Genomic DNA, 25803 nt, shown 5'->3' with positions numbered 1-25803 from the left:
ACTATAAAATATGGGCCCATTAAATAACATTATGGCCTGTCTAACATTTCCTATAATTGGCTATATTTTCAAAGTTTCTCCATCTAAAAACTAAGGTGCTAGATTGTTTATGTTCTTCAACTATACTTGCTGAGCCATATCTGGTAATATCCAACAGCTGGTGGATATTACTGCAGTGCTGCAGTAATGGCTATTTGGCAAGAAAACAAATACAACAAACAAACAAATCTGGGCAATATGTGTAGTGAAACTAAAGTTGGACAGACCTTTTCACAGCAGACACTTGACTGGTCAAACTCAGGTGTAAGTACTGACATTGTTCATTGGATTACAATGATTGCTGTAGTGGAGACTGCAGTCACCTGTGCATTTCCTGCAATGACAGGTCAATATTCCTGCTGAGAAAAAGGTCTATAAGTCTGAGTCCAAAGGGGGCATGACAGAAAACTTTTGGGAATCACTACTTTAAGACAACAATGTAACTTCCTTTAAATCTCAATGTCTACATTTGTAACAGGGATTAAAATGAGAAGATGAGAAGGTTGGTGAAGTTGTTGGAAGGTGCATTTTCTTTTCTTTCTTTTTACACAGCAAAGTTTGCAGTTTGCCCCTGCTTCCAATCTTTGTGCTAAGCTAGGCTAACCACCTCCTGGACCTCTCTCTTTACTAAATGCACAGAGATGACACTGATGTCTATCTTCTCATTTGGCTGGTAAGACAGCAAGAGGGAATACCAAAAATGTCAGACTATTCCTTTAATCGCTAAGAGTTCAGTGTTTTTTTCAGCTGGGATATCACACTGTGGTTACACACAAGGGTTAGTATGTCCTTGTAACTGTTTACACATCTAGTCTGGACAGTGAAAAGTAGGAGTATCAAGTTTTGAGTTTTAGGGTGAATTTTCATTTCCCCATACAGATGCCAGCTGTATGTTGTTTATTTCTCACATATATCAAGAGCATGTGCTTTCAACTTGACAGCATCACTTCCTAAATTCATATTCAGAATTTCCATTGCTCTCCCGCAAGACTCTGCTAAACTGTATAAAATCTAGTATAGGCTTGGTTGCACAGATTTCCTGTGTTTTGCTTAACACATTGTACTCATGGGTTTAAACTACATTCCTTTTCCTTTCCTTTCTCACTAATAAGAAAGTGGTATGGCTTTGACCAATTATCATTGCAATAGATTGTTAGTAAAAACATTTGCAGTTTTTTTTACCCTCCAGGACGGTGTGCAGTGCTCATTTTTTGTGTGTCACTCATGGGCAGCTGCTCTCCCTTTAGGTGGGTCTGCTCTCTCCATGTGCTTTTATAGAACGAAAAATTAAAACTAAAAACCAACTAAAAACATATTTAGATATTTCGGTTTCTAGCACCGTAGCCATGGTAACCCCACTGGTAAAGATGCGTGCCACATGACCGGAAAGTCGGCATTTCGAGTCTAGCAGCAGCATGCTGTTCCCCATCTCTCTCTCCCCCCTCATTTCCTGTTGCTATAATAAACACAGAAAATATATTTGTTTGGGGAAAAAAAAGAGAGAAATGATCTATTTTCAGCCAGAAATGAGTAATCTATTTCCCGGTAGATGTACTTTTTAATCTTCCAGGTACAATGACGTGGGCCAACATGTTAACCACACTGTTTCCATCTAGGGCTGGGCTCCAATAGCTGCTTTGGATCCCATTCTCATTAAGAAAAAAAATCCAGAGTTTCTAATTTATAACTTCTTTTTTTTTAATCTTTACTCGTTCTTTTTCGTTAGGAAAAAAAAGACATGTATGAATTTTTAATCAGGTGCTGATCATGGCTTTTGTTGGTTGAAATGACAAACACTTAAGAGTTAGCAGTCGAGCTGTAACACATTAAGTCAAGGGACTGATTACACTAATTTCCAGGTCTATTTTTTTTAATCATTTTTAATGCAGCCCCTTAGTTCAGCCTCTATCTCTAACAGGCAGTCTTAGCTCCTGTCTCTTTAAGGCCCCCCTCCCAATGAGCCTACTCTATTCTGATTGGCCAGCTTTCAAGAAGTCTGCCAAGGGGTGGCCACAGTCGTGTCATGTTGCTGCAGATGTAAACCCAACATTTCCTGCTTTTAAATGACTAAATAACGGGAGACTTTTATTATGAAGAATTTACAGGAAATTAAATGTGTTCCTCACTGAATTAGCAGAGCTTTGTTAGCAGCGCTAAAAAACCAGGCAACACACCAAGATATGGAGAAATTTGGTGCTCTTTGTTGAGCAGATCACTTAGAATGCAGGGAGGAATAGTACAAGCAGAAACAGCACAGTGGTGATGAAGTTTGATGAAGAGCTGCAGACGACAAGCACACCTCCAACAGATAAACTACTTATTTTACTTTGCACTGCTGAATAATGGAAAAACTCAACTCAAGTCATGGCTGGGTGTGACTACCCCCTGAAGCCAGTGCTTTTTGCTCACAGGGATTACATCTACATACATTTATCTCATTATTTGACACTTTAGCCACATTTAATATGAACATCTGACATTTAAATATTATATATATATGGATGAAAATAAGGAAAAGCATAATGGGTCCCCTTTAATTCCAGAGGTAACTTGTCTGTTTCTGGTTAATGTGCTATCTCTACAGCCTCAAAGCTAGATGCTATCAAACTAAAACCCTGCTTGCATAGCAAGTAAAAAGCGAGCACCCACATCGTCCTGGAGAAATAAACAATACTGAAGCTCCCAAACCTTTTAGAATATATGGACATTGCCATTTTTAAACCTGTGAGCACAAAGAATCAAGAATGCATATGTTTGAGGGTCACATATACAGTTTTAAGAAAGAGCAGGGCAAATCTGTACATGAGACGTTTATATTCAAGTAGGAAGGCAAGGGTTTTGAGGGAAAGCACTGAGGAAAAATATGAATGTACAGGATCATGTTCTCAAGTTGCTGTTGATATACGGCAGGAAGAAAAACACCATAGAGCTGTGGAAGTCAACCCATGACAGTGAGAGGCCAGTTTATCAGAATATTTCATCTAAAGACTGTTCATGTCTTGTATAAAAGGTGGAGCAGGTGAAGCGTGCTGGGGCGTGTGTGTGTGGGTTGATTTATTAAAATGATTCATATAAAAGGTGGAGAAACATGATTTGAGTGCAGATGAAATGTTCTGAGAAAATGTCTCCTGGAGTGCAAACAGAGAGTCGAGAAAGAAAAGAGAAGAAAGAATGCCACTGTTTCCTGAGAACTGTTAATTGAAGATACATAAAAAATGGCGCCGATATTAGTACAATGATTTTCAGAGAGGGTTGTACACAAAAGTTGAATATGGAGAAAAGAATAAAACATTTCCAGAGAAACACCAAATTAAAACCAATTTTTTTTTTAAAAAAAAATGAAGAAAATAAATCAAATGAGTAAAATGCAAAAAAGGCTTTTTTGCTTTAGGGGGAAAAGTGTCTGAGGGAAAATAGATTCTCCAAACTTACTGCTTTTTTGTTTTCCTTTTTTTCTTTTACTGTTGCTTTATTCAGTAGAGAGTGGCAAGTAGCCTACAGAACAGAGATGAGCACAATCATGGTCACAGCACCAGCTTACACACAGACACACACACACACACAGACACACACACAGACACACACACACACACACACACACACACACACACACACACACACACACACACACACACACGTAGCACAGCCCTAACCACTCCAGGTGTACACACATTCACATCTAGTAAAAAACAGAAAAAAACGTCAAAACTGCTGTTAAAAAAGTTCATCGCTGCTCAGGGGGACTTGAAGCGTGTCCATGCATGCGCTGGTGTAGTTTGATTTCTTTTAGTGTGCGTGTGCGTGTGTGTGTGTGTGTGTGTCTACACAGCTGCAAAAGGAAAACCAAAATGGAGAATGAGAAATCAAAGATGTTATCAGATGGAAAAATACAAAATCTATGATCAGAAACCCAAACCACTTTATATGGGTGTGTGTATTAAGCATTTTTCATTAGTAGCTAATTTAACACAATGTTATCTATTCATTGAGCTGTTGAGTGCGAGCAGAGGAGGGAGCTTCTTTTCCAGTGTAGGAAGGGGTGTGGCGGCAGCAGCGGCGGCAGCAGCAGCAGTGTGAAGCTGCTCGGATATTTAAGGTGGAATAAAAAAGCAAGTCAAACTCAGTGTTGTGTTCACTCAGTGGACATCAGACAAGTCAGTTGTCATTCTCCTATGCTGTGATCACACCTAGTGCTTTCATTGTGTCATTTATTAGTGTAGATGTGACCTATTCTTTGTGTCACTGGTTTCAAACTGAACAACGTACAGCTGATATGCCACACAGACATGGAAGCACAGAGCTGCACGGATGATTTTCTTCTCCTCAAGATTAATCCAAACTTCTCGTGTGCATAATTGAGTTATGTAGAGGAAATGTACTGACAGATTAAGTGTGATCACAGCCATAGAGTTAATACCTGTTTATGTTTTGCGCTATTACATGTGTGACAGGAGAATCATTGCAGTGTTTATGTGTGAGAATTTTACCCAATAGTCTATTAAATCTGACCCCGTCCCAATTTCTATCTGTTTTCATACAGGGCCTCATCCTGATAGTTTTTGCCATCAATCACAAAAATCTCATCAGATACTACATCCACTGTTGACATACACTACATTGCACCTCTTACAGGTGCGATGCAGTAAATGCAGCAGCCGAGGGTGTAAATTAGTTACTATATTTTATATACTTTTCCATATAAAAGATCTGAGTCTGTGTTTCTGGGAGTCCTGGTTTTTTTCAGTACTCTTGCAGTTTCCTTGCACGTGCTGCTTTGGAAACTCATTAGACCAGTTGTGTTTGGAAGTTTTCTGTGTGACTGTACAAAGCTGAAGCAATCAATGTTAGGTTCATGTGTTTTGAGTGCAAGAAAGGTTTTTTTGATTATACTTCACTAAAATAGTAGCTTCAAATCTGCATTAACTGAGTTTCTTGGCAACTTGGGGGGGAAGCGGAACAAGCTGTAAAAAAAACAACATCTGACATATAACTATATGACAACAAACTTTCCACATTAATTAGACACAAAGTAACATTAGCATTCATTTAGAGTCCTGTTTCTGTTATTTGCTCTCTTTTAGCTCTTTAACTCCTGCATAAAATATCTGGTTCTTTAGCTGCTAAATGCTCCACTATGTTCACCAGCTAGTCTACAGCTAACTGTCTGTGTCAGCTGTTTGGTGCTGGGCAGGTAGTGTACAGTGGGTTTAGCAGAGCTGCTGGAAACAAGGTTGGTGAGAGGTGAGTCTGAAAACCAAAACAATGAGCTCAAAGACACAAAAAACATGTGGGAAACAGTGCAGTTAGCGATTTACATTATATACTGCAGTCACCAGTGATATTATATATATATATATATATATATATATATATATATATATATATATATATATATATATATATATATATATATATATATAGTACTATGTAAAATGTAAGACTATAAATGTTTTTGTTTCTTTGTTAAAGTTTGAAATTTCATTTGGAAAGAAAGGTAGAGGATGACACTTTAACATTTTAAAAATGCAGATATTCTCTGTGAAAGTGCCTGTCACTTTACAACCAGGATGTATTTTGTGTTAACACATTATGAGTCCACTAAACATTTCCACTAATGGATTGATGTTTAGATTTCTTCCAGTTTCAGGGAATGGGTCATCAATGGGTCAAGTGCTTTCGCTGCTTTTTGGTTTATCTACTACAGACTGTGTTCAGATGTTTACTGGACAGCTGCGCTTCTACAGTGAGGTAAATAAACAATGAACTGATGGCAAAAACCAAGAAAATAAGGTCCTGGTTTAAAATGACTTGTAAATGTTACTGTCCCATGATGCTTCAGGTGGTTCCCTGTCCTGACATTATAGTATAAAATCCCCAGGAGTAAACACTGAGTGTGTGGAAACTCTGGGACATAAAAATGAGCAAACAGAAGAGCAGAATCTATATAGCTGGGAGATATGTACAGCTGTGCACTGATGCGTGTGACGTAGAGAGCAGTGAGTTGAGCAGCTTCAGGAAACCTCAGAGTGGAGAGGCAGGAGCTTGAAATGTGTAAGTGACACTGCACACAAACAGGTAAGGGCAGAGGGGCAGGGTGAGCAGCTGGTGGCCATGGTGGAGTGGGGGGGAGGGGGGAGGGGTCTACCTGGTAGAGACAGTGGCAGACGCTGCGGAGTTGCGGAGGGAACTCGCTGGATGAGCCGATGATGGCCTGGAAGAAGCGCTCAGTGATCTGCAGCAGGTTCCTCTGGTTCTCCTCCAGGTTCTCACCTTGTTCCAGTCTGACGAGAGAAACAACTAATGTCTCAGGCTGTCAGCTGGTATAAACACTTTACATTTCTTAGGCTTCACAATTCAAAGCATACCATAGCTGGTATGTCTAAATCTAAGAATGGTCTTAAGAATGGTCCTAAACTTTGACTTATGAGTTAAAAGTATTGTTAAAGGATATGGCTGGTGATTTTCTATATTTTTCTTATTCTCAACAAATCTCATGTGCCAAACCAACGATGAACTCACTACTTACAAGTATTGTGTGTGTATCCAAAGCCTGATATATCTTAATTCTCTGTGCTGTAGACCTCCACTGTTCTCCAAAAACTATTAAAAACACGTCACTGAGACATACCGCTGCACTAAGTGACATGTTCCTTCTTTCCTGAAGACGGTGGTTACCGTAACTGTAGAAACGGCTTCAGTGTTCCACATAGTGGACGCATGGACCAAGGTTAGTCAGGTTTGAACTATGCACTGGCAAGAGAGACAAATTTTACTGAAAGATTTTCTATTGTCTGTTTTTGTTTGTTTGGTTTGTTGTCCTTTTGGAATTTGAGTTCAGTGGCAAATGTCAAACATACATGTTCACAGTTCTCTATTGGTTATCTGTTGTATTCAATATTTTGTCAATAAGTTAAAAAGAAGCAGAAAAGGGCTCAAGGCTGGAGTCAGGAAATGTGTGGATGGGACATTTCTGAATGTGCAATACAAGATTAGGGAACACGTGGTAGGAACACGGCACCACCGTGTGGACAGTAGGTATCATTTCTAATGCCTGAAGAGTGGATGACATTTCTAGTTAATGAGCAATGTTTAGCTGCTGTGTGATTTATGAAATGTTAACTATATGACTGCAACCTGTTGTCACAGCAGTGATGCAGGCTCTTACCTGGTGGGGTCCACCTCAAAGCTGATGTGTTCAGGAGTGGTGATGACTCCTCTCAATAAAGGTTCCAGTAGCTTCTGCAGGTATGCTGCCCCGTACACCTGATGTCAAACACCACACATAGCTCAGTCAGTAATGTACATGCAACCAGATAAGAGTAGGTGATATTAATCATTTCATCAAGTATTCCAGTTGAACATGTAATCTAATAATGTCAACATGTTTAGATATTTTTATGCAGATCTCAGGTAACTTGCTGTTTTCTACCTTGAAACAGAAGGTCATTATTTTGCTGGCCAAGCTGTTTCCTCTGAAGAGTGTCTGCATGGAGTCGGCCAGCTCCACCTCTTTGGAGAACATGTTCCACAGCAGCTGGTACAGGAGGTGACGAGAGTCAAAAAGCGTCACCAGGACCCGGGCTAGCTCATCCTGGAAATATCAGAAATAGCATCGGTTTCAGCACTGCCATTCCCATAGCTAAAAAACTGTTGTAGTATGACAGTTTATCAGTGTATAAATACAAAGTGGAAAACAGTGTAAAGGGTTTGTAATGGCACAAAGAAAACTAAGATTCTCTGCAAACTCAATCAATGTGTTAACAGACCACAGTAAAGTTTTAGACCAACAATGCTAATATTACAGTTTCAAATGGGAAATCAACAATCATAATGGTTGGCCAGAAAACTGCTGGTAATTTGGACGTTTCTTAAAAAGGCTTGTGTAATTTGGTGCTAGGTGAAGAGAAAGAAGACAACATTCTCACACAGTCATTTTGAGTTCATAGGCAGTTATTGATTTCCAGAAAAAAATCTCTTTAAAGAATAGGTCAAAGAAAGATATATTCATTTAGTATTAGTATTATTCTTTCTCTTTGGAAATGTCCATGTTCAGCTCACCTACTGTGCACTGACTGAAAGACTCAAGACTATAAATGATTTGGAATAAATTCATTGGCAGATATTAACAAGAACCTGGAAAGAAATTGCAGACAACTCTGGGAACATCCATATGAATTGACACTTCTATATCAGTTCTTTTCTAGGACACTATAGGGAACTATGGAGAAGTGTTACCATCTCCTGCTGCACTGTTCTCTGTTGGTTCACATTTTTAGGATGTTGTGGTTCAAATTTTTAGGATGTTGTTCTGACATACAGTCCAGACTATAAGTAATCAGTTACATATTTTTTGTTCTTCAGGCTCTGTGCTCTGTTAGACCTGATCCAAAACGATACAAGAGTACACTGTGAAGACCTCTAACATGTGATGAGCACTGAGGAACAACTGCATTATTCAACTATTTGAATCAAATACTAGTCTGAACAGATATTGAATGTTGGATGAAAGTAGTTTAATATTATGTAAACTGACACATCATGTGAAACTCCTAAATCTAGAAGAGCTGCTCACCCACTGGGACCCAGGAACAACATTAGCCAGAGCCATAGCGATGGGCAGCTCTCCCTGGTCTCCCATCATGGTGACCAGCTCCACCAGCCTCTCAAAGCGGTCTGCAAGCACTGTCTCAGCCAGCGTGTCAAACTCTGTCCCCTGCTGCAGGATCTTGGTCAGCACCTCCATGAAGGTGGCTCGAGTCTGCAGATCTTTGTGGTAGCCCAGGCCTGGTAGGGGGGGTGGGAGGAAGGGAGGCAGGAATTTTCCCAACGTAACTTCCGTGCACACCAAAACATTTTTTCAAATGCTCCATCAGATAGTTCCGTAATATGGTTGACTTACCGATTGAGTGCATGAGGCCGCTGTCTACGTTAGCATTGAGGAGATTGGACATGGCCAGGACGGTGCAGTGGCGAAGTGAGGCCAAGCGGCGGGACATTCCTCTCTTGCGTCCCCCAACTGCCTGGCCCTCATCTTCCACCTCACTGCAGTCATTCAGCAGGTTCATGAACAGGGTGAAGTACCTGCACAGCACCACAAGAACGACAATAACAACAAAAGCAGCAGTGTCTTTAGAAAAAGCTTCTGTAATTTACCACCAGGTACAGGAGGCCAACATGGCCGTTTTTATTTATACTAGTGCAGTGCCCGTTCAAAATGTGCATGTTCGGAACAGGCCGATTTCTCAATACCTAGAGAATTGTACCTATCAATAGACTCTACAATTTATCGACGTTCCCTACACTCCTCACATGCACGCTATCGGTATATGCTATAATTCACTCATGATCCCTAAATTCCTCACATGTAGGCTATAGGTAGATGCTACAATTTACCGATGCTCCCTAAACACCTCACACGCAAAATATCTGGAGACATTTGAGGCAAGACATTGGCAATGCAGTAACAGAATTTTGATACATATTTGATCAGTACTGCCTAGTTGAACAGTTTGATCTGAGTTTTGTGAGTTGTTGGCTTTCTTTCTTTTTTTTCCCCCAACTTTACTGAGTAAACGATACACATTTGTTTTGGTCTAAAATGTTGGTGCTATAGCACAACATCTAGTGGCTGAATGTCATGTATTGCAACTTTAAAGGTGAATGTAAGGTAGATTCATATTAACACATTAAAGTCCGGATGAAACAGCATTTCAAGAGTATCTCACTTCCGTGTTGTGACTTATTTCCGAGTGAAACAGGATAGACAGACGTGACATAACGTGGGGAGGATTTTGATTTGAACATTGAAAAGTGGGCATGTCATAGTGAATCTTAGATCTTAGGCACTAAAAGTTGAAAATTGATTGATGGTGTGTCATGATATTATTGGTTGAAATTGATTGGTTCAAGTCTACGTAAGCACAAGTCAGATTTTGTTTTACAGGAGGAAAACATGATTGGATTTTGATATAAGAATACAAAGAAATTTTTTGTATTTTTTGGCATATATCGTTAAATAGGTGCACAATATGACCGGGGATATGATCTAAAAGGGTTAAAAAGGCATTTTTCATTTCATCTCAAGATTAAATGAATATGCAAATAGAGAAGTTCATAAGGCCTACTACAGGTGCTCAGTTTTGTTACAAGGAAGAGTCTCAAGCCTGTATGTTTCATCCAGAAAAAAAAACCCCACATGACAATTCAAGTGCAAACGGAATTATCCTGTCGCCAACTGTCACAGCAGTATGCAGCAACACAAATAACCCTGTGTACAAGAACAATTGTGTTAAGCTACCTGGTTAGCAAAATTATACTGTCGGAATAAAAGCTGGGTGAAGGCTTTTCAAATTTCACACTGAACTGTGAGTTATGGCCTTTAGTTTTCATAATTAGTGGTATTTTCCGTTCATTGTTTTTCAGTTTTGAGTGGCTTCCGTGTTCTTACTTGAGGAAGAGTTGGGATTTGGCCTCCATCAGTTCCACTCCATCTCCCTCCTCAGGCTGCAGAGGAAGACCAGCGAGCAGAGACACGACTGCCTCCATACTGGCCTGGTCCAGGTCCCTGCACATCACACACACACGCAACCGCGCACAAACATAAACACACACACACACACAAACAGGGATGAGGAAATGGTAAGAAGTGAGCTCTCTTGTGCTCGCCTCAGTTGCTGTATTGTGAGGAGATGTGTAACAGAGCTTTACCTTGTCAGGCACTTGATGTCATCATCAGCAGCTTGGTTGGAGGTTCCCATTACCCAGTCGGTCAGGTACTCTACCATCTTGTTCCTACAAAACAACAGAGCAGGAATGACAGCTCCAAACTGACAAAAAGAAAAATACACCACTTGATCTGAAGTAGAAAAAAAACAACAGACTTTAAGGGACCAGCTTTAAGATTTGTCAGTATTTTACAGGTGATGTGTAACTGTCACTAACCTGAACTTCATCTCCTGGCAGAAGGACAAGTCATCTCGTCTCTCCATCATCACCTCCACTAGCTGGCACAGCTTGGTTTTGATCTGGATAGCATGGACCACATTACCCAGAATGCGCACATACCTGAGGGGAGGAATGCAGATCAATAACCCTAAAAACAGATCCAGTATGTTGTCCACAACATTTGGCTACCAAGAATATTTGCTTTTTCATTCTAAGAGCAGTCAGAATCATACATTCAAATCTTCAGCCACAAATCACACTATATAATGCAATGTTTCAATGTTAAATGCTTTGTTTTCAATATTTTTCGACATGTTACACGTTCTTGTGCTGCTTTAACATTCTGGTGGACAATAAAGTTGGAGTTTAATTTTATTTTACTCTGTAGCAATTGAGTCATACACTATACACCAAATAATGGATGAACAAAACAATCTTGCCTTTTTCTGCTTTAGTCAATTACTGTAATGATTTTCTTCTTAGCTTGCTTGTACTTTTTGCGAGCTAGACACAGAGTCTACATTAGCTGCTTGTTTCTGCTCTAATCTGTGTTCAAAATGAAACACTCAGTGTGCTCCATGCTGATTTGTTGAAGGTTGTAGATAACCAGAGGAGAGGATGTTTCCCAGTAGAGAAGAAGCTACAATGTGTGTTACAGCTGCCCTCTAAATGCATGACTAGAGCCTTAAAGGACCAGTGTGTTGGATATAGTGGCATCTAGCAACAAACTGAATATCCCTCACTCTCCCCTTCCAAGTGTGTGGGACAACCTACGAAAAACATGACAGTCCCTCTCTAGAGCCGGTGTTTGGTTTGTCCGTTCGGGGCTACTGTAGAAACATGGCGGTGCAACATTAAACTTAACTGCATGCTGGCTACTGTGGAGCCAACGCTACTGTAGGTATAAATCCAGCTTTACTCCATCAGTGTGTGTTTGTGTGTCAGTGTGAGTGCTAACCTGACCAGGTTGAGCATCATGGTCTCAATGCTGGCCTGTCCCAGGTGTTCAGAACTGCCCTCTGTGTGGTTATCCAACAGGTTCTTCATGATGGCAATGGTCTGCTCCACAAACTGGGTGTTAGTGTCATTGATAGGAACCTGGAAGAGAGTAGAGTCACAGAGCACATGTCAGATACACACACACACCTTCAAACTTCTATATTACAAATATACACTCACTGAGCACTTAATTAAGGATCACCGGTGCAATCTAATGCAATCCAATATGACAGCTCTGCAATAAATTTTACTTTTGTGAAGTTTATACTTTTTCTGTTTTTGTTAACATTGTCTGAAAGGTGATAAGTCTACTTTATGTTTATTATTGAGGTTGAAAAGTGTTCCTAATAATTTGTCTATCCTCATGTATGTTAATGGGGTGGACGAACTATTAGGAACACTTCAATTGAATTTAAAAAACTCTGGATTCTTTTCATTTATGGATCACTTACTACTGAGGAACCATCAATATTTTATCAACACCACCAGATTTGTGATGGGGGTATGATGTGTCTGCACTCACTGGTCCCTGCGTGTCAAAGAACTTTCCAATACTGTTCCTCAGCTTGTTGAAGAGCATGGGGTAGAGGGCGGGACTGAGCTCCAGCCCCAGCAGGTCTTTGACGTTGGTGCGAACGTGGAGGCCGACCCGATCGTGGCCGCACACCAGCAGGGCCAGCAGCCTGTCCAGAAAGCGGCTGACTGGTGTCTCGCTGGAGGCTGACGAGGAACAGGAGGTGGCCGAGGCCACAGGGTTGGACACCTCACAAGGGCCCATGGAGATCATGGAGTGTTTGCGTTCGCTCATGGGGCCCATAGGTGGGCTGTAGGTGGCTGGGCCGGGGGTGCTGCGTTGCTGCAGGCACACACCTCCCAGAGCACACAGGAAGCCGGTCATGTTGATCCACTCCTGCTGTGAGGGGACAGAGAAACACTGAGTGGCAGAAGCACTACACACTACATCTGTATATGTATTATAAACACAGTGTGTTTGTTTACAGCACACAGATTCACATTTTAATCAAGCAGGAACCACTTAATTTAATAAAAAACCCACGCCAAGAAAGAAAGGTGTCAAAACACATGGACTTAAACAGTTAAGTAGTTATGGTTAAGTAGCAGCTGTTGTAGGGAATAAGTATTGCCAACTTACGCTACATCCAGACTAATATGTTTTCATTTTTAAACACATTGCTATGTTCACACCTTGCGTCCACACTACACTGGTATTTTCGAACCCCTAAAACGGAGACTTTTGAAAACACTGCTGACCCCGTTTTAGTTTGAAAACTTGGGGACTGCGTTTTAGTCTGGATGGGCGGAAAACGGCGACTTTTGAAAATGATGACGCAGACACCCACGTTCGCTTCCTGATTGGATCTTATCAGTCACAATGTGTCCTTCCCTGATTCGTCACGACCCTATCACTTGACCCTTTTCCGGAAAAAAACAAACAACATCGGCCTTGACTGGTTAATTCAACATGGATAACGAATTACAGGCTGTGGACTGACTGAGTTCAGTGAGTAGGACGTCAACCAGCCTCTTCTCTCTAGTTTTGTTCTAAATGATTTCAATTGATTGCTTAACTTTGTTGGATTTTTTTTTACTAGATTTGTTTACAAAAGCTTAGAGTTAGTTACTCCAGTGTGTGGATCCTCTCTATCAAAGATACTTCAATTTAGCAGCCTATACAACAGCCCACATAAGAAGTTTGGAAAATTACTAGTAGATTTAGATGTATACAGATGGGATGATGCAGTAGCTTGAATAACATTATGTAACAATAATAATAGATATAATAAGTCACTTAGTCATTACGCTTCATTGTATCTTTTCTTTATATGCAAATGCTTGCATAATGATAAAACATACAAAATGTGTGTGATGTCATGTAGTGGCTTGTAGTGACTTTTCAAGCATGCTGTGGCTTCCTTCCATTAGAGATAGAAACACTGAAATGTAGAATGATTGTTTGAGTAGAGCTTCAGAGAAAAATTAAAGGGAAAAAAAAAGTGAACGTTTGAGATCTAATGATGTGTTCAGACCCACATTAGAACTCTTTGGAAAAAAAACGCAGCCTGCTCATTCATTTCAATGAGACCACTTGGTTGACACAGATTTCCAAACCTTGTTTTGGAAATCTGCTGTTGACATTTTATCCTTCTGAACAAATCATGATATGAAACTAAATCATCTTTGTTTATTATTAGGTACCACTAGACAGTTTGTATTCACATGATCAAATATATGTTGATGTAGCACTGTTAGCAGCTAGGACACTCATCAGCATTCACTGGAGGTCCACTCATTTGCCAAATTGTTTTATGCTTGACAATGTTTATTTTAACAAAGAATTTTGCAACAAAAAAAGTGATCCAGACCTTAATAGACCTTATAATATTATAATTTCTAAATAATAATGGATAAATAATATGTATATTAAATTAGAAAACATGCAGGGTTGTCTAGTATAAAAGTAGAATCTGGCAACAACTCGATGCAACGACGTCTTGTAACACCCTTTTTGCTTTTTTTTCGATGATGAAGAAACTATTCTGAAGTAAAATGATTCTATTGAGCAGGTTAACTGTTCAGCATAGGTTACCATGGTGATTTATCCCTGTTAAAAGTGAGCCGGCTTCATGATACCGGAAAACCTGAGTGAAGCCGCTAACACACTAATCAAGACCCTGATGGACAGAGAAATGAAGGCCAGTCCACATTATCATCAATCAAAAGGTACAAAAAGAGGACATGCTTACCTGCCCATCATCTGCCTTGTTTTTGGGGAAGTTGAGGATCTGTTTCGTAGCCTGGTCCCATTTACCATATGTGTCCTCCCAAGCCTGAGGGTGGAACCAACAGACATTAACAGCAGTGCACGAAGGACTGTGTCTGCAAACATGCCTTTAACAAAACGGTCATTTCAGCTTTGATGTGGAGATTTTTCATAGAAATGTAGAATTGTTCCTATTTAACTTCATTTTCATTGATAAGATAAAACACTGTGAGAAATGTTCAAATAATTGCAATAGCAATTTTCTTACAATTTTCTAGAAAATTATTTATTGTCTTCTTGATTTTGTTTTACCATTTAAAAAGGTGAAATCAGCTGTAGATGCTCCTAATTTGAAACCATGCCAGTGAATCATCTGCGGCTTCGGCCAGCAGTGATAAATGAAGGTCAGTCATTGGGAGAGAACAGAAAAACACAACTGTTCATTTTGAACAAACATTACCCCAATGTTTCCTGGTGTGGGGTGCTCTATCCTCCTCAGCAAGGCCATCACCCTCTTCTGCAGGGTGGAGCGGCCTGAGAAAACAACAACAACCAAACTGTTCATGGAAACTCACAGTCAAAGTTCTCAAGTTGGTAAAGCCTGTATGAGCTATACAAAGCCCCAGAGAGAAGCCGTGTAGACACAGATTTTAACACGATTGGGATTTCTCTGACTGACCTGTTCCCATCATATTGCTGACGGAGGCCAGTTCACTGAAGGTGGCGTAGTTGGGCAGGATGGCCTGGACAGGCACCTCGTCGGCGGCGCTGCGGATGTCAGCCTCCTCACAGAGGTGGCGGAAACACGACATGGCTACCAGCACCGCCTCCGTGTCCGGACTCCACAAGAACATGTAGAGACACACCTCCAGCTTGGTCTGCGCCTGCCGGCAGACGGGGATACCACCACCCATCGTGGCACACTCCTGGAGGATCAAAGATACACACAGCTGTCACACCTAATATTTCTTGTTTCTGAGCATTCACACCACCACAAATCTGCTTCTCAGCCAGGGAGACTGACTGCTGTCATGGTCACTGGTTTGCACTGATTGGCCCAAAGAGAGATTGCATCATTTGTTCTGAAGATGATTGCTGCAGGCTTGTTTGCATTCAGATTGATGTGACTTGCCTCTCAAACTATTTTTAACTAACAACTGTTTATTGCTGCAGTAACAAACAGCTGTAACAAACCTTGTTCTTGAGCAGAAACTTGTTCCTGCAGATGAGGATCTCCCTCAGCCATTTGAGAACTTCTGTCCCGTTGACCATCTGCTGGCCAATCAATTTGCGGCAGATGAGGAAGAGCACCTGTGAACTGAAGACAGACACAGGTGGAGGAGGGTCAGTATCCTGAAACCTGTTTGACTCAGCAAAACATGACGATGCTCTACACATGATTCTTACAAGAGAGATATAGCCAAAGACAATTTTCCACCCTGACAGACAATAACCATCTATTCTACTCTATTGAAGGTGACTGCCGTCTGTGCGTCCATGGTTTACATGCAGATTCATGACATGTAAAGAAATATATAAAAGCAGGGCTAAGCTAACTGGTCACTGTTCAAATGACAACACTAAACTTCCTGTCAAGCAGGACGGGAACCCTGGGGAGAAAATCTCAAGCTATATTGACAAACAAACAAAAAAAAATCTGACAAAATTCAAGAAAATTTCCTCTCTCTTTTTTTTTTTTTAATACACAATCACTACATGTTTTGACAGAACTAAGGCTTAGAGTATTCTATGGCTGAAACTAATGGCTAATTTTCATTATTGATTAATCTGCCAATTATTTTCTCAATTAATCAATGAGTCATTTGGTCCATAAATGTCAGAAAATGGTGAAAGTCACGGTCTGCCAAAGCCCAAGGTGCAACAGTCCACAACTCAAAGATATTCAGTTTACTGTCATAGAAGACTAAAGCAACCAGAAAATATTCACATTAAGGAAGCTGGAACTTAATTCATCAATTAGTTTTATGTCAATCGACTAAACTATCGACTGTTCCACCAACATGGTTCTATCCATCTGTATACAGACATTTGTTTAATAAAAACAAATGTACAACTTGGCCAATAAATCAGTTTATATTAGCTTATGACATATACAGTACCAGTCAATAGTTTGGACACACGTTCTCATTCAAGTGACTTTTGACTGGTACTGTATACCTGGCTATTAAAGGAATGAGAAATGTCTGAGACAGTATGTTTGAATCATTTAGAAATAGTTTTATTACATAGTTCGTCCACCAGGGAGCGACGACAAGTTGATTTTTCAAATGTTAAACGTCCCATCTGACTTTTTTTAAATTCTAAGTTCTGCTGGCATAGCCTAAATTAGTCATAAAGACAAGGACAAGCTGAAATTTAGTGCCTTTGCCATAAGCCTGTAAATAAAGGGAGAGAAAACTAAAGGTTCAGTTCTTGTTTACCTTGTCCAACAGAAGTAGAAAACATAGTGTTAAAAAGTGAAATAATGGTGCGATTGGGATCAAGTCTAGTAGGTTTTCTGACCCTCATCCCAATTATTCTAACACATATTGTGCAGACTGATGTCAGATTAAATGTGATCAAAACTTAATATTGAAAAATGTAAAGGACTGTAAAGACACTGCAGAGCTACTCTGTCTTATGAAGCAGCACATCATGGCTGTCACAGTCCACACCCATAGAGCCCGTCCCTCCCCTCTTTATGGAAAGATGAGTACCTGATGTCCCAGAATGTTTCTATAGGAGCATCAGGATTCCACAGCTCGATGGTCTCTGGCTGGTGCAGAACTAACAGAGCCTAGACAGAGACAAGAGAGAAGATGAGAGAGGTAGAGGAGGAGAAAGGAAAAATGTTTCGTCATTATTTGAAGTTTGTAGTGAAAAAAAAACCCAATAATGCAATAAAGCTAAATAGGATTAAAGAGAAGAAGCAACAAACAGAATGAAATGATGACTTCAATTCCATTTTAGACAGAAATGATCACATAGACTCAACTCTCACCACTCTGATGCTCTTACTTTCTATTTTTACACACAAATACTGTTTTTTTTTCTTTTCTAAAAGTTAAATGAAAGAGTGAATGCAACTCAAAACTTCCCACACAGACGTTTCACATTAAAAGCATTCCAGCAGTTTAAAGTGCATGATTCCTCCCATTCCTGGCAGGCTTTTAATATGACACATCTGCAGGAAGTGTTGAAATAAAAGTCAGAGTATCTCTGCTGCAGCTGCTTCAATTTAGATTATTCTTTTTTTTTATCCTTTGATTACTGAATTGTATAATGTTCTAATGTCCATAATGTTCATTGAAAATCTGATTTGTGAGGAGAAAAAATAGAAAATTAAGTTAAAAAATTGAGATTACAGGGAGAAAGGTCAGAATTCTGTGTCCTCTGTCGTGAAAATGAAAAAGCATGAAATGTGCAGAAAGTGAAGGGTTGAAGGTGCCTCTGACCTCCATGGCTTCTTGTGAGAGCTGGGTGGTATTGGTTAGAGGCACTAGCTGCACCAGGCCGGTGATGAGCTCTGCTGTGCTGCTCTGCATCTCTGGAGCTTGCTTCACTGGGTTCTAACACACAATACAGGAAAAAAAAAAAGTATGATCAAACTGCCAAGTCTGACAAATTCAGCTTAAAAGTCATTCCGTTTAAAAGTCATAGGTTACAGCAGCAGAGCCCTTGCGACCTGATTGTTGTGACAGACTCACATGCAACATGAGTTTGGGGTCAGCGTGGATTAGTTTGACCAGAGCGAGGAGGAGGCACTTGTAACTTCGAGTGTCCAGTTCTGTGGCTTTCTCTTTGAACTTAAGGCTGGTGGTCATCTTCCCTTTGAATGTCAGGCTCTGTGTGAGAGAGACAACAAAAGGAGGATGGTGGTAAGGTTCAGGAGCTGTATTAGAACACCTGAAGACTCTGTTAACAAGGAAAAAACGCTTTGGAGCAAAATTCAAAGGGTTAATTATACACTCAACTCACTTTCCTGTTTGACACAAATGTCTGTATTGTGTGTGAATTCAGTGAAGTCTCAGGTCCATCTGATTTAGGCACCGACTGACAAATAAAGCAAATGTTACACTAATACTTCTGGGCATACTTCAAGGAGAAATAGATTTTTCTTCATGTCAACAAAGTTCATTTTCAGACCCAAACCAACAACAAATTGATCTACTAACAAGTATTGTGTGCATACCAAAGCGTGATACATCTTATTCCTCTGTGCTGTAGACCTACGTTGTTGTATAGTGACCAGCTGGAAATTATTGAACCTTTTAAAAAAATGAAACCATAAATGTGTGAGCTGTTTTTTTAAAGATTTACAGTGGGGTCCAAAAGCCTTAAGACCACATTGAAAATCTCTAATATTTTCACATAAACCTGTAAATAATAAAAGTTCGAGGATTCAGAAACATTTAAAAACAAGTTCTAACATGTAAAATGAAGAAGTAACTTATCTCTTCCACTCAAGCATGTGTTCAGATGACACTGGTGGATTTAATCTACTCATCGGAGGCCTGTTCAAGTAACTCGACTGACAGTCAGTGTTCACCTGTTATAAACATGGCTGTGCCGCAAATTTCCAGCAGATCATTGCTTACTAAGTAGCATTGTGATAGTCGGAAACGTGGCATCAGAACTAAGCGAAAGTCAGGAGTCAAATTGTTATTCTAAGCAAAGAGGGGCTTTCTCACTGTGACATCATGGCTAGACTCAAGGTTTCTAAGGGGGCAGAGCATGGAACTCTAAAATACTTTGTAGAAACTGGATCAATTGTATCCAAAGAATGATCAGGCACACCAAAAGTGACCACAACATCAGAAGAGCAAAATGTCAAGTTCCCTGAGAGAAAGAAAAATAACTTCATCACAGATACAAAATGTGGTAAATAAAGAACACAAGCAAAAGTACTGTCAAAAGAAGAGTGTGTTGAAGTGGTCTCGGAGGACAAGGACCAGTTTCTAAACCACTTCTCAGCAGGGGGAACAAGGCCAAACGCTTGGAGTGGGCTAAGAAATACCAGCATTTCACAGTGGATGACTGGAAAAAAACCTATTTACTGATGAATCCAAGTTTGAGATTTATGACAGTAACAGAAGGCTGTATGTAAGGAGAGGAACAGGAGAGAGAATGATACTGCAGTGTATCAAACCCACAGTGAAAGATGGTGGTGGGAATATTCAAGTCTGGGGCTGTTTGTTCTACTTTGGAGTTGGACACCTGCATCAAATTGACTGCACCCTGACCAAGGAGAAGTACCACTCCATTTTTCAGAGACATGCTATATCCTCTGGTTTGCATCTTTGTGCAGTAGGATTCATATCGCAGCAGGATAACAACCACAAACACACCTCAAAGCTTTAGCAAGAACTATTTGAAGACCCAAGAAGACCAAGGAATCCTGACTGTCATGGACTTTCCCCCCCACAGTCACCTGACCTCAAAGCCAGGCATTCAGTGACATCACAAGAAGCTCTTTGGAACATTGTCAAATCATGCTGGGATAACACGGCTCATCAGGTCATCAAACTGTCATTAAGGCAAAAGGGAGGACAAACCAAACACTAAGATATTCTGAAATGTATCTACATTTTTCAAAGATTCAACTTTTTACTCAAATTGTTAAGCTGATAATACTATTTGTAATGAAAAAATAGAATGAAATTTAACAAGTGGTCTCAGATTTTTGGACCCCACCGTATGTCTTCAGTGGGAACTAATGGGCTTGGAGTTGAGAGGGATTTATTGATGACAACAGGATTTATTGTCCTCAAGGACCACGATGGAAATAAATCTTGTGGAGAGGAGATCATCATATCATTTTCTGAAATGCAACTCACTAGAAGAGGAAATGATGTTACTATATATTCAAAGTAATTATAACTTGGGTTATATTTTTGTATTCCTTTCAGGCAAAATAACATTAGAGCTACAATGAGGTATCAGCAGATATCAGCAGATATCAGCTTAATGCAGATGTAAAGGTATTGGTGTATATGTCGGCCAATAAACACCAAACTAGGTTTGAGGTCAAAACAGCATCACCATTACCCAGTCTTTACAACTTTTACCCTGGCTGTAATATGTTAAATGCAGTGAACATCCTCTCACCGGAGTCATGCGTAGTGGAGCGTGGGTGCCGATGCCTTGCACCACCCGGTTGAGGGTGTCTGAGAACATAAAGCGAAGCTCACTAGAGTAGCAGTACACTGCATCGATCTTAGGCCACCAGTCCAGATGAGACTGAAAGCAGACAACACAGGATCAGAAGTGACAAGTGAAGAAACTACATGTTCCGTTAACACTGATGTGGGAAGAAGCTCTGCAGACTTACGTTGGTGATTATTCTGTGCAACGAGTTGACCAGGACAAAGTGAAAGGTGGAGGGGGAGGAGGCGGCCAAACAGACCTTCAAGACAAAAGAGAAAGCTGATCAAAGTTCTGTCCCACTGGATTACCCAGAGGGATGGTGTTATAGACTAACAGGGCAAACTTCAAATGATTGTTTTAGTCCACCTTAAAGTGCTGGTTGTTGTGAGGATTAATGCGGAAACAGGAGACAAAGCAGTCCATCATTAGCTCCACATCAGCGTTCTGACTGCCCGTCCCCCTCCAGAAGGGTTTGGCTGGGTTGAACAGCAAAGCCTGATGGGACAGGGAGGGTCACAGGTCACACACAAGGTCATTCAAAAGCACATCCATGATAAAATATACTCCAAGCTTTTCACAATGGGCTCATACAAAGCTACAGAGTAATATATAAGAGAAAGTAACAGTAGTGGTGATAACAGTAACTAATTAGCTTGTAACTCCGATCAGGGTCCATCAGACACACAACATTAGGGACTGTACAAACATTACGGGGGCAAGGAGGGGACTATGTTTCACTTTTTCAAAAAATAATTAAATAAAAACCCACTTTTGATTTCAGTGCTTTCTGTGTCCTTTTTGCCTTTGAGAAAATGATAATAACTCTGTCCAATGAAAGGAATGTTGTGGGAAATTCACCATTTTTTAATATCAAATGATTTAATTTTCTAGTTGCTGCTTGGGGCAAAAAATAGCAACCAACCATCTATAAAAATATGAAAAACTACAACATGAAGAGAGTTTACAGTAAGTGGTCAGACCTTGAGATCCATGACGATGGACTGGACCAGGAGGAAGATGGTTGAGTGATCCTCCCAGTTGATGTAGGTGGAGGCTTTACACAGTTTGACACAGGCAATAGCAGCACTCTCCATCAGCTGCTTGCTGCCACCCTGGCCCGCTAAAGCTTTACGCAAACTGTCCATAAACAGTTTCTGCACACACACACAACAGAAGAGGGAAGGAAGGCAGTGAGTGGTTGAGTCCCTGTGTGTGTGTGTGTGTGTGTGTGTGTGTGTGTGTGTGTGGTCTTTCCACTCACCTTGTTGGCCTTGCTGTCTTCCACAGTGTCTTTGGAGATAGTGTGTGTTATCTCTGGACAGAGGATGAGGAGGATGATCTGCAGAGGCCACACTGCTGCCTTCCTCTTGGCGCTCTCTGCAAAGCTGTCCACTAGGTCAAACAACTTCTCTGCAGCTTCTGTACATCCAACACACACACGCACACACACACACACACACACACACACACACACACACCATATTATTGAAAGCCACTTCACTTTCAAAAGGGGTGGTACTTAAAAAATGTGGGTAACTGCCATTAACAAATCAGGAAATGTAAATATCAGTATTTCCTGATATTGCATCAATTCACCAACCCTTCATTTCATGTGTACAAACTCATTGCTTGTTTCTAATGAGAGATATTAATCTGGACATGATGCTCACAGTGATGAATTATCTATTTCAACAATGTTTCTAGTCACTGATTGGAAGAACATTTTAAGTTGTGATTCAATGAATCCAATTAAATTAATCCAATAAAAGAGCAACTTAAAACCCTGTTTTAGCTCCAACATGCCCCCTTCAGGGTCACTGACACTCACAGATTCTTCTCCAGAAGAATTGACTTTCTCTGGAAAGGCAAAGAACGGCTGTTACATTAGTTATTAGTTAGTATGACGATCAGCAAAACCCAACTTAGACCAATCAGTGTCATGCTCAAAGTATCAAAATGAGAGTCCGATTAGCAGCATTGGAGATCTATGCATGATGTACACAATCAAACTAACAAACACTTCGTTCATTAAAGAGTATCAACTAATGCTGGTCCAAGTGCAATGGTAATTATTTGCCTTTTTCTAGAAAAGAATCAACTAATTCTGCCCTTCAGACCAAATATACAATCCAAGTGTTGCAGGTGTGGAGAGTTTGGAGTCACTTCTGACTGTTTACTGTGCTGATTAGCAGGACAAATCAAACATATCAACTTCCCATTGTTGTCACAACACATAGGTGCCCTGTCTGAATGTGAGATTTAGTGATGGACTGAATCTCTGCTGAAAGAGTGAACACTGAGGTGAAGTTGTACTAAACTCTTTCAATCTCTTCATACCTGCCATATCTGCTTGTGGTCGCTGGTAGAGCATGGTGAACTCATCTGGGTAATTCTCCACCCAGTTCCAAAATGCCTGTAGAGTGATAACAGAGTAATTATGACAAGAACCTGCATACAGATAAACTAGTCATTCAGGAATGAACCCACCGACCGCTAACAAGTGTTAACAACAGCTCAATTATTGTTGACGTCCCCCTGAAGTCAAAAACACATTTAGTGCATAAAAACACATTAAGACTGTATTCTGCACAAGTGGGAAAGTTTTGTAAAAACAATTAAAGCTCAACTGAAAAAAAAGATGTTTTTTAAATGTATTGTTGATAATTTTATTAAAAAGAGAAATCTCTAGATGCTACTGTTCATTGTTTGTAATGTGAAAACATCAGATTTCCACACAGTCAGAGAAACAAAAAGCGTTCATCCTGAAGAGCCGATCATACTGGAGGGTAGAGGAGGAGATGGCAGAGTCGCTGGTACACGCCAACTTCACTGCATCTAACACGGAACTGAGAGCTCGGAGCAGGAAACACAGTCCCTCTGCGTCACGCTGTCCTCCGTTTTCCATCACAGTTATATATTTAGGTCATTTAGAGGAAAGAATCTGTAAAAGTTTACAGCCTGTGACGGTGTCACGCTGTGTTACATTGTGTATAAAGATGTGGATAAAAAAAAGCAGTGATTTGACTGACAGAATGCAGGTGGACTCAGGAGTTTATCGACTGATGCAGCCCTACCTTTTCCCCCTTATTTGCTACTCAGTTTATTTTGCTGTTATTACTGTGTAATTTCAATATTCATTTAGTCATTCTTTATTATGTACTGACTGAATGTCGAGTGGATACTTGTATAACTTTTACCAGATGAATGTTTGTTTGGTGGCTCGTTCAACAAGACGTGTGTTTATGTTTGCAAGTTAGATAAGAAGGAGACTTTTGCAGGAAAGCTAATGTGGGTTGCTGTTCAGAGTCTGTGGCTCTTGTGTTGTGTAGCAGGATGCTATCAGGCTCAGTGTGACCGTCTGCTCTGCCTATGATAGAACGCCACATTATCGCTTTATGTAAAGTTTGATTTACTGTACCGAAATAAGGTCTCCAGCTGCGTAAGCTGAGAAACTAACAGTATTCTAACTAAAACCATGAAACCAAAACATTTCAAATATAAGATTCTCCCTTCTGGTTTTTAATTTTTTTTCCCTCAAAGGAGAACACAGTACAAGTGACCTACAGAGAAGATATGTATACTGTAGTAGATAAAAATGCTATTTAATTTCTGTTGGACTAAAATAATGGTGAACTGTAACAGGCCAATGCAAGACTTACCTTTTCTAAACTGTTGATGACTGCTAGTTGGGCAGGCTTCTTAAGGGCTCTAAACTTCAGAACAGTTTCTGAAAAAAATAAAAATAAATAATCAAAATGAACACTCTCAAGACCAGCTCCAATGAAATAAGACAGGACAAGAGTGTGTGACAATTTATAATATATTACATTACACTACCATGAAGTCTGGGTTCCTTTAAGATCATGTAAATCTGTAAGAGCATTGGAAGCTAACCTTGCAGCAGCCTCTTCAGCTTGGAGCAGTCCACATTGATGTACTGCATCAGCTCTATGTCATGAACATCCACATTGTCCTCCGAGCACACAGTCAGCTCCTGTAGCCTGAGGACACATACAACACCACATATGTATTCTGCTGCTTTCAGTGTAGTGGTCAAAAACAACAGCACATTTGAAGAGAGTTTTAGCATTAATCCAATTGGACAGTGTTTTGCTGAACACACTGCTGCTGCTTCTTCTTCTTCTTCATCATCATCATAGTATGATTCTGCTGCAAGTCTAGTAGTAGCTTATAAAATATACTCAATTATACCATGGTCTGGGTGAATACTATTTTCTGATTGGCCAGCAGGGGAGTTAAAACTGATTAATGCGCACGTAGTTTGGTTCAAGTTTAATTACCATTTGAAATTCATCCGCTACCTAACTTGTAACCATAGCAACATTAAAAGAACACAGCTGTCAAAGTTACTTGTTATGAAGTTTTGAAGAATGGGATGCAGCAGAGGAAAAAGAAATGGAGAAGAAAAGAAAGAAACCAAGCGGAAAAACAGCAGGAGGAACTGACACCTGAAGAGCTTCAAATGATGGAGGAAGAGAAGGACAAGATTAATACAAAAAAGGCAAAATGGGCAGTTAATATACTGCCAAAAACAAAGGCACACTGATTTGGAGACATACTCTGCCGTTATGCTTAATGACACCTTGCGTGAATTTTATGCCTCAGTTCAGGCTGGCGGTGAGTACAGTGTGGCAAGTTGTCATGACAATTTAAGTGCAGAACTTTCACCAAAAATTTGCGAATGCTTTAATCTTATAGTGTTGGCAAAGGACCATGGTATGAACTTGATATCAACTTGTAGGTGTGCATTAAACGGTTTTAAGGCACAACGTGGAGGACCATTTACTTAGTGCCCATGCAGCCCTAACATCCAGTCATCCTGCAAGTAATCATTATTTTCATGATCAATTAATCCTTTAGTCTACAAATTG

At 40.2% G+C, this 25803-nt stretch overlaps 1 protein-coding gene across 6 annotated transcripts in view; it reads right to left on the bottom strand.

The window, feature by feature from the left end:
* The window catches only part of nf1a (neurofibromin 1a), a 95160-nt gene that overhangs the window by 52741 nt on the left and 16616 nt on the right, over window positions 1–25803 (bottom strand). The window contains exons 5-31 of one of the 6 annotated variants that reach the window (XM_042415405.1): window positions 24806–24912; window positions 24571–24638; window positions 23249–23324; window positions 22173–22330; window positions 21892–22065; window positions 21278–21406; window positions 21096–21170; window positions 20873–21004; window positions 18743–18817; window positions 18472–18609; window positions 18220–18333; window positions 17482–17561; window positions 15959–16082; window positions 15444–15690; window positions 15225–15298; window positions 14748–14831; window positions 12506–12895; window positions 11942–12081; window positions 10981–11103; window positions 10747–10830; window positions 10487–10603; window positions 8939–9120; window positions 8612–8823; window positions 7469–7630; window positions 7205–7302; window positions 6185–6320; window positions 3472–3534 (exon numbers count right to left, since the gene is read on the bottom strand). In XM_042415405.1, coding sequence (XP_042271339.1) covers window positions 3472–3534; window positions 6185–6320; window positions 7205–7302; window positions 7469–7630; window positions 8612–8823; window positions 8939–9120; window positions 10487–10603; window positions 10747–10830; window positions 10981–11103; window positions 11942–12081; window positions 12506–12895; window positions 14748–14831; window positions 15225–15298; window positions 15444–15690; window positions 15959–16082; window positions 17482–17561; window positions 18220–18333; window positions 18472–18609; window positions 18743–18817; window positions 20873–21004; window positions 21096–21170; window positions 21278–21406; window positions 21892–22065; window positions 22173–22330; window positions 23249–23324; window positions 24571–24638; window positions 24806–24912 — 3562 coding nt within the window. The remainder of the gene's footprint in view (window positions 1–3471; window positions 3535–6184; window positions 6321–7204; window positions 7303–7468; window positions 7631–8611; window positions 8824–8938; window positions 9121–10486; window positions 10604–10746; window positions 10831–10980; window positions 11104–11941; window positions 12082–12505; window positions 12896–14747; window positions 14832–15224; window positions 15299–15443; window positions 15691–15958; window positions 16083–17481; window positions 17562–18219; window positions 18334–18471; window positions 18610–18742; window positions 18818–20872; window positions 21005–21095; window positions 21171–21277; window positions 21407–21891; window positions 22066–22172; window positions 22331–23248; window positions 23325–24570; window positions 24639–24805; window positions 24913–25803) is intronic. The other 5 variants (XM_042415406.1, XM_042415407.1, XM_042415408.1 and 2 more) reach the window with 5 other exon arrangements.

Source organism: Thunnus maccoyii, chromosome 6 (assembly GCF_910596095.1).
Source record: "Thunnus maccoyii chromosome 6, fThuMac1.1, whole genome shotgun sequence".
Classification (NCBI taxonomy): domain Eukaryota; kingdom Metazoa; phylum Chordata; class Actinopteri; order Scombriformes; family Scombridae; genus Thunnus; species Thunnus maccoyii.
This window is presented reverse-complemented; position numbering and strand designations above follow the sequence as displayed.